Here is an 8836-nt window from a genome sequence, read left to right on the forward strand (position 1 = left end):
CCTTGAGTGGATCTCATGTCAGGCAGACGGTTCCCGGGGATTTGCGGGAAGCAGGAGCTCCAGCACAAACAAGGCAGGAGCAGGGCTGGCTTTGGCCTGCACTCAGCCTTGGTGTGACCTGCCCGCGGCACGAAGGAGGTTTGGGACACGTCCCTCAGTGCGGCAAGGGAGGGGATGGCGATCCCGGGGCGAGGGAAGAGCGGCGGCTCTGGGGACGCTTCTAATCAGGCAGTACGAGGGGCAGCCCCACCCGAGTCAGGCGCCACGAGAGGCGGCCCCGTGGCGGGCGGGCCTTCCAAGCCAGGCCTGCGCGGCGCAGTGCCTGTCACGATGGCAACGGGGTCCTTCTCTGAGCGCGGCGCACAGCATGGCGGCGCCCTTGCTGAGCGCGGCGCTTCGCGGGGCCCGCGGCGGGCGGCGCTTCGGAACGGCCGGTGAGAGACGGGGGAAGCAGGGGAGCCCCGAAACCTACCGGGGAGCGGGGGGCGAAGGGAAGGGTGCTCTCGGACGGCTGTGTCCCGAACGCCAGGCCTTGTCACTAATGGTGTGCCCCAGGGTTCAATACTGGGCCCAGTGTTGTTTGAGGGTGCCCGTAGCCCTGAGTGCTGTGAGCCCTTCAGAGGGACCTGGCCAGGCTGGGGAGAAGGGCAGAGAGAAACTGCCCGAAGTTCAGCACGGGGAAGTGCAGGGTCCTTCACCTGTGGAGGAACAGCCCCAGGCACCAGCCCAGGCCGGGACTGAGTGCCTGGAGAAGCAGCTCTGTGGGGAAGGAGCTGGGGCTCCTGGTGGCCAAGGAGCTGCCGATGAGCAGCACTGTGCCCGAGGGCACAAGGAGGGCGCTGGTGTCCCAGGGTGCATTAGGAGAGCATTTCCAGCAGGTCAGGGGGCGATGCTGCCCCTGTGCCCAGCCCTGGCCAGGCCTCCCCTGGAGCAGTGTCCAGCTCTGGGCTCCTCAGGATGGGACACGGAGCTCCTGGAGCAGGTCCTGTGGAGGGCCACAAAGATGCTCTGGGGACTGGGGCAGCTCTGTCCTGGGGAAGGCTGAGGGTGCTGGGGCTGAGAGGGGCCCGTCCCTGTGTGTCCCTGTCTGCAGGGAGGGCAGAGCAGGGCCCAGGCTCTGCTCCAGGAACCCAGCAATGGCACCAGAGTCCACAGAAAATTCCACCTGGACATGAGGCAGAACTTCGTCCCTGTGCAGTGCCCAACCCTGAACAGACTGTCCAGCGAGGGTCTCCCTCACTGGGGATATTCCAGAACCATCTGGACACTGTCCTGTGCTCTGGGATGAGCCTGCTGGAGCCATCTGGACACTGTCCTGTGCTCTGTGCCCTGGGCTGAGCCTGCTGGAGCAGGGAGGTGGGATCAGCTGGCTCTGGTCCCTTCCAGCCTCGCCTATCCTGTGTCTCCATGATGGTGCCTGTGGGAGGTGGGGATGGCTCTGGCCCTGTCCTTGCTCTGCCCATCCCAGGCTCGTTTCCCCCCTTCTGACCCCCCTGGCACGTGTGTTTCCCCCCAGCCGTGCTCTGGAAGAGGGCAGCCCCTCTGGGGCCCATGCCCAACGAGGATGTGGACGTGGGGAGCCTGCAGGAGCTGCAGCGCTACCGGAGCTTTGCGCGCTACCTGCGGCAGGCGGAGCGGGCGGGCCGGGAGCGGCGCTGGTGGAACACCTACCGCAAACACAGCGAGCCCCCCGCAGGTACCGCGGCCACAGAGCACCCCTGGGGCCCTGGCACAGCCTCTGTGCCCTGTGCAGAGGGCAGTGTCTCCAGGGAAAAGGGGTTTTCCAGAGGGAGGGAGGCTTGTAGGAGCGTTGCGGGGCGGGACGGTGCGGACGGGCAGAGACCAGAGATCTCTGCAGCCAGGTCTGGAACTTGGGGTTTATTGCAAAGGGCCTGGGTGCAGGGCCCTGCTGGGAGCTGCCAGCCACAGCTCAGAGCAGGCCCCAAAGAGGAGCCCCAAAAAGAGAGAGTGAGAGAGCAAAGAATAAAAGCAAGAGGGAAAGACAGCAAAGTTCCCATTACAATACAATAAATCTTCTTCTGTGCTGAATATTCTGATTCTCACTAACCAATCTAGTACAAGATACAAATCCTACAGCATTTACATACAGCCTATAAGAATCACTACATTACCACACTGTGTTACATTTTAAACCCTAAAAACTCCTCTTTGGCCCCTTCTGCCAAGCTGTAGGGTCTGCTCTGCCCCTTGGAGATGTCTGCAAGCAGAGGGTGTTGTTCCATCAAAAGGGGATCACCTTCAGCCAGCCACATCATTGTTTTCCAGTTGTTCAGTAACTGAGGGATCTCACAGCTTGCTTTCATTTCAATCTCACTTATAGTTTCTATATTCTCAAAATCTTTTGCCAGACAATCATATTTATAAGGCTTTCCTGTTTCATCTTCCCCAACAGAGGCTGGCCAGGACCTGCCAAATGAAACAGAGTGTCACCATGATATTTTCTGAAAAATTCTCTTTGCCCAGGATTTTCTCCTGGGAAGCTGAGAAGCCTCAGAAAATAATGAAAACAATAATTACCTGATTGCTTGGGAATGTGGTCTGGAGATAGTTTACCAACAGGTGCATCTTTGATTGGTTCCATGTGAATTGTTTTTAATTAATGACCAGTGACCATCAGCTGTGTCAGACTCTGAGTCACGAGCTTTCATCATCATTCTTGTCTAGCCTTCTGATGTATCCTTTCTCTTTCTTTAGTATAGTTTTAGAATATAATATAATATAATATAATATAATATAATATAATATAATATAATATAATATAATATAATATAATATAATATAATATAATATAATATAATATAATATAATATAATATAATATAATATATAAATCAGCCTTCTGAGAACATGGAGTCAGATTCTCATCTCTCACCTCGTCCTGGGGACCTCACAACACCACAGTGGAGCAAAGAAGGGATTCCTTGGAGCCCTGGTGGTGCCACAGAGCAGACCAGGAGCCAGAGCTTCAGGTCTGCAGCAGATAACACAGCTGGGAATGGGAGGGCCATGAGCTGGGGAAGGAGGTGCAGAGGGGACAGAATCAAGTCCTGGTTGTCCTTTCAGGTCTTTTCTAGTGGGAGGTTATTGAAAATCAGGCAACCCCAACATCTGGGATTGACTCCAAGGCTTTGGAATGCTGAACATTTGCTTTATTAATACTATACTATATTATATTATACTATAACTATACTACATCATACTTACTTTTAACTATTGAAAAATACTACTCAAAAACTGATGACCATCTCCTGACAGTCAGGACAGAGCTTGGACCTGATAGGCTAATTAACATAAACAATTCCACCAGAATCCAATCAAGCAATCACCTTGGGTAAACAATCTCCAGAACATTCCACATGAGCACAAATACAGGAGCAGCAAAGGAGATAAGAATCGTTTTGATCATTCTTCTCTCTGTTCAGAGGGCATGTGAATACCACAGGAGGTGTCCTTGTCCATGGCAGGGTTGGGAGTGGATGGTCTTCAACCCAAACCCCTCCCAGCCCAAACCCTTCTGTGATCCTGATCTCTGGAAGTCCCTGTCTCACACTCTCAGGCTTTTCACAGGGGTTTGTGTTTGGGTGGTTTGGGTGCTCACATGTCTCACCTGCTCTCTTTTCACCCCTCCCCGAAGAGCCCCAGACAGACATTGGCCTGCCACGTGAGAGGCTGTCACGGGCAGAGGAGCTCAAGGAAAGGAAGAGGATCCTGAGGGAGAACCGCCAGAATGCTGAGATGGAGCGGGCGGCACGGCTCCGGACTGGTCAGTGCCCCAGCACCTCCCTTCCTGCTCCAGCTGCTCTGGGTGTCCAGCTGCTGCCTCTGCATCCTCCCTCTGTCCTTGCAGTGCTCATTCCCCTCGACGAGGTCAGGGCTGAGTGGGAGAGGACCAGTGGCCCGTTCCACAAGCAGCGCGTGGCCAAGCACTGCGGGGTGTTCCGGGACCTGTTCAAGGGAGCCACCTTCACCCCCTGGGTGGCCCTGAGGGTGCACTACAGCCAGGAGGACGAGCACCTCGTGCCAGTCTACTATGGGAACATGGTGACTCCATCAGAGGTGTGTGAGGGGAGCTGGGAACAACTTGGAGCCCCTGGGAAGCCTCTTTGTGACAGATTCTTCCAAAGGGCATGGCTCATTCCAGGGGATGCCTTTTACAAGGGTGTTTCCTCTGTGCTGAAGGAAAATACTTTATGGATGTGATAGGGACAGTGATTGTAGGTTGTCTGGCAGGAGGCTGATGGTTATTTATGCCCTGGTGGATTCCTCAGTGGCCTGGCAGGGCCCGGTCTGTGTTGTGTCCCAGCCTTGCCCAGACACAGTTCATGGGAGCTGTTGTGTGAGTGACTTACATTCTCTTTGTGTTGCTCTTTTAGGCTTCCAGTCCCCCTGCAGTGTCATACGAGGCAGACAAAGGCTCCCTCTGGACCTTGTTGCTCACAAATCCAGGTGAGCAGCAAGTTCTTTAAAGGAATGTGTTTAAACTGGGTTGTTTCACTCAGCTTTTGGTTAACTCCTGATTTTTATGGCTGCACTGGGATGATGAACACTGGAAGTTCAAGGCCAGTTTGGAGCAGCCTGGTCTAGTGGAAGGTGCCCCTGCCCATGGTAGGGGGTGGGATGAGATGAGCTTTAAGGTCCCTTCCAGCCCCAACTGTGCTGTGATTCTGTGATGTTTTATCTGTTAGACTGGGACATGTTACGTATGGAGGAAAGATTGTAGCCTCCCCAAATCTGCAGCAGTTGAGAGAAGGGACAGTGACACAACAGGACCTGTGTCTTACTACAGAGGAAACAATTTCCTGACTCCCATCTTTTTTTACCTCCAAACTCCCTTCCTCGGCAGTCTGCCTGACACTGTTCACCCTGAGAGACCAAGGCACAGTGAAGGATGCAGCTGCCCAAGAAGATTTCAAGAATCTTGGAATTAGATCTGCAGAGTTCTTTGCTCTTTGTTTTAAACTCAGTCCTATAGGAATGAGTTCCTTTCCTGCTAGGGAAGGAATGCTGGGAGGTCTTGAGCTGCTCCCTCTGGTCAAAGCAGGTCTGGGCATTCTCACTTTGGGTGGATGCTGGCACCAGAGTGTCCCTAAGTCCCTTTTCCCTGTTGTGTGTTGGCAGATGGACATTTGAGGGATGCAGACTCGGAGTACCTCCACTGGCTGGTGTGAGTACATCAGAGCCAGGTGCTCTGTGCTTGTGGGCTGGGCAGAAACTCCTCCAACAGCCCAGAATCCATGACTTTTACTGGTGCTCCTGCCATCAGCTCCTTTAGCCCTGTGTTCTTGGTCCTGCTAAGGATGCAGGAGTTCCAGATCTTGCTGCTGTTCCACATTGCAGTCACTGGGTGGGATTTTTGCTGTGGTGAAAGCAATCTCTGTTATCTGTTCCCTTATCAGAAGGGGCAAAAATCACATCACAGCATAGGAGAGGGATTTTCAGTCCTGGATGAATCTGCTGGAAGGAAATGGGTGTAAATGTGTTTGTGCTCAGGACCAACATCCCAGGCAGTGACATCAAGGCTGGTAAGGAGATGTGCCACTACCTGCCCCCCTTCCCTGCCATGGGGACAGGCTACCACCGCTTCATCTTCCTGCTCTTCAAGCAACACAGTCCCATCGACTTCAGCCAGGACGCTCGGCCCACGCCCTGGTAATTCCTCTGCTCACCTGCTGGCCTTGGCTCCTGCTGCTTGTGGGGTTTGTGTACCTGGCACTGCACTAGAGGAGCAGCTCCAGTCACTCTGCAGAGTTCTCCAGGGCTGCTTTGGGTTTGTGTGTCTTCTGCAGCCACAATCCCAGCACTGCAGAGTCCTGTTGTTACAGAACAGGATGTTAGAGTGGTTTGTCCTGCCCAGAAATGTGCATGGAGCTGGAGACACTGGGAGATTTCCTTTTAGTGGCTTCCTTTTCCACCTCTGTCATATGCCCTGGGGTGATGTGGAGCAGGGTACTGCTGCAAGGAGAGGTTCACCTGGTGCTTGTGTCTTGTTTCCAGCTACAGCCTGAAGATGAGAACCTTTAGCACGTTTGACTTCTACAGAAAGCATAAGGATGCCATGACCCCGGCAGGGCTGGCATTTTTCCAGTGTCAGTGGGACAGCTCTGTCACTTCCACCTTCCATCAGCTGCTCAGTAAGGAATGGGGAGGCTGGAGGGCGTCTGTGGGTGGGACATGGCCCTGTGGCTGCAGGCTCGCAGTTGGTCTTGGCACTTGTCCAGATCAGCACAAACTAAGCCCTTCCTGAGCATCCTCCTCCAAACTGAAGGAGCAGCCCCTAACCCTTGGCTGAGGATTTTAAAATAACTCCGAGGGCATGTTTGAGCAGCCCTGTCCTGTGTGGTGAGGGGGGGTGTGGGGTTCAGATGTGAGCCCCCTGCTGACCCTGTCACTCTCTGCAGACATGAGGGAGCCGGTGTTCGAGTTCGTGCGGCCGCCCCCGTACCACCCTCCGCAGGTGAAGTTCCCTCGGCACCAGCCCCTGAGGTACCTGGACAGGTACAGGGACACACAGGAGCCCACCTATGGCATCTACTAGGAGCTGTCCCCTCTGTGTCCGTGGGATGCTGGCTTCTGGATTTCCTGGGCTCCCCTCAGTGCCTCAGGAGGGAAATGACAAAGTCTCAGCCCCTCAGCTCCCAGTTCCCCTGTGCTAGGAGCTGGCACTGGGTGCTCACAGGGCTGGCAGCTGCTTAACAAGAACATTCAAAGTGAATTCATGGCCAGGCTGAAACGTTGCTCCTGATTCTGCAGCAGAGCTGACAATGACTGGGCAGGCTGCATCTCCCCAGAGATGCTCTGCCTTGCTTCCCTGCAAGAATCACAGTTTTCCTTTTGCCTGTTTATGGAGCAAACAGAGCCAGGCCAGCCTGGATTTCCTCCTCTCACGGTGCTGCGGTTCAAGACTGTGTCAGATTTTATTTGTGCAAGTCCTCCTGGAGAGATCAGTCTGATTAAACACTCTCTGAGCAGTGCTGGCAAAGCTGTCTTTATTGGGAAGAGCCTGTTACCCTGGCCAGTTGGCCCAGAGCTGGGGAGCTCAGCAGGGTGCAAGGGAGATGGGCAGCCCTTCACTGGCTAGAGTCACTTCCCTTTTTGGATGTTGTAGTTTGGGAAGAGCATGACTGTGGTTGTACCAGTTGGTGGTTTTTCTGGGTCTGGATTGAAGGCACTTGAGACAGTAATTTGTGTTCAGACTCAGGAGTTTATTATTTCCTATCAGTAAAACAGTCTCACTACTGTGAGTTCAGCAGCGTTTCATTAGAAGGCACAAAATGGCCAACAATCTCTTGGTACAAGGTCTTTTAAGACTAAACTATCCAATTAAGAACTGACACCTAGATAATTTCCCCTTTTAACCCAATAACTGATCGCACAGAGCTGCAATGGGGACTTTTCTGCCCAGATACAAAATGCCACCCAAAGCCATGAAGAAGGAAAAAGAAGCACGAAGAAGAAACCCAGGATGACACCCTGTGCCCTCCATCTTGCTTCCATCCACAACATACTAAAAATCCCAAACCCTCAATTTCTCACCGAGTGATACACCTACACTACTCTCTATAATCTATTTCACACTTCTGTGGATTCCAGTCTATCTTGAAGTCTAGGAAACTTTCAGCATGAATGAGGGTCAGAGTCAGTGCTCCCATGGGGGTGGGTCAGGGCACCCCAGAGCAGACAGAGAAATGTTCCCTGTGCCCTGGGTTTCCACATGTAGCTACACAGATGGGAAACCTGCACAAAGTCAGTGTTTGTGGAGGTGGCTTCAGCTACCCAAGCACGTGGACCTCAGTCTCCTTCCCATCTCTCCTGGACAGGACATTCCTGGCATGGGCAGGGAGCAGAAGCAGAGCTGCTGCTGCTGCTGGTGGCCTGGCACTGCCGCTGCAGGTCCTGTTCCCAGGCCTTGGAGAGCCTCTGCTCTCTGCTGTGCTGCACTGTGCCTCTCCTGTTCACACGGACCCCAAATACCAACATGGTCCTGCTGGTACAGCTGCCTCTTCCCAGCTCCGGTTCCCTTTTTCTGGGGTTCTTTTTTCCAGGAAATTGGAGCCCTCAGCAAACAGCTGAGATTGGGCTGAAGTGTCCCCCTGCTGCCTGTGCTGAGGGCTGTTACCAGTTACCCCAGAGCTCCCTGAGCTCCTCCCCAGCCTGAAGGGTCCTGGGCTCTGGTTTAAGCTGGGCTGGGTGCACTGGGGGGGTGCCCATGCTGGGGACACAGATTCCAGGCAGACACACAGGTCATGTTAGCATCTCTGGGCTTTAAATATCTGGTCAGAATTGACAGATGCAGCCCAAAGGAATGCTTTGGAGCTGAAGCTTGCTGGGACATGCAGAGAGTTGTGACATATTCCAAGTCCTCTCCTGTGCTCAGGGGGGTGGCTCTGAGCCTGCCTGTGCTATGGAAGCTGGTCTGGATGATCCACCTGAGACCTGCTCCCTGCTGAAGCTGCTCATGAGGGGAGGCTGGAAAAACAAGGCTGTCCCAACAGCCTGGGAACGTGAGCAAGATAGCACATGGGCCTGGCACAGAGATAAGGCTCGGGCTGGGAAAACCGAAACTGAACTGTGACAGCCAGGGCAAGGTTTGCAGTGCACAGGCACCACACTGGTCTCTGGGCAGGAGACTCCACCTGAGCAGGGACAGGTGGCCCAGGTGGCATCTTCATTCTGTTTCAGGGTGCTGATGTGCACGGGTGTTGCAAGGAAATTCGTAGGAAAAGGTGTGGTGGGTGTGCATGGGGACATGGCAAACTGCAGGGGCTGTGGTTTAGAGGATGCTAGGGAAGAACATGGTGCTGGTGTGTGTCACAGCC

General features: G+C 53.9%; 2 protein-coding genes across 2 annotated transcripts in view; both read left to right on the plus strand.

The window, feature by feature from the left end:
* CASKIN2 (CASK interacting protein 2) overlaps positions 1-8836 on the plus strand; it is a 648645-nt gene that overhangs the window by 228109 nt on the left and 411700 nt on the right. The window lies entirely within an intron of this gene.
* MRPL38 (mitochondrial ribosomal protein L38) lies at positions 363-6986 on the plus strand. Its single transcript, XM_030962127.1, has 9 exons — positions 363-434; positions 1517-1696; positions 3655-3783; positions 3868-4076; positions 4394-4466; positions 5139-5184; positions 5511-5669; positions 6015-6151; positions 6419-6986. The coding sequence occupies exons 1-9, from the start codon at positions 368-370 to the stop codon at positions 6553-6555; spliced, it is 1137 nt and encodes a 378-aa protein (XP_030817987.1). The 5' UTR covers positions 363-367; the 3' UTR covers positions 6556-6986.

The sequence above is a fragment of the Camarhynchus parvulus genome, chromosome 18 (assembly GCF_901933205.1).
Source record: "Camarhynchus parvulus chromosome 18, STF_HiC, whole genome shotgun sequence".
Lineage (NCBI taxonomy): Eukaryota > Metazoa > Chordata > Aves > Passeriformes > Thraupidae > Camarhynchus > Camarhynchus parvulus.

Excerpts from the sequence above, each read along its gene's own strand:
- MRPL38 (XM_030962127.1), top strand. The coding sequence starts at position 368 with ATGGCGGCGCCCTTGCTGAGCGCGGCGCTTCGCGGGGCCCGCGGCGGG. Across the intron at positions 5,670-6,014 it reads GACGCTCGGCCCACGCCCTG|CTACAGCCTGAAGATGAGAA; the intron begins GTAATTCCTCTG and ends TCTTGTTTCCAG. Across the intron at positions 6,152-6,418 it reads CACCTTCCATCAGCTGCTCA|ACATGAGGGAGCCGGTGTTC; the intron begins GTAAGGAATGGG and ends CACTCTCTGCAG.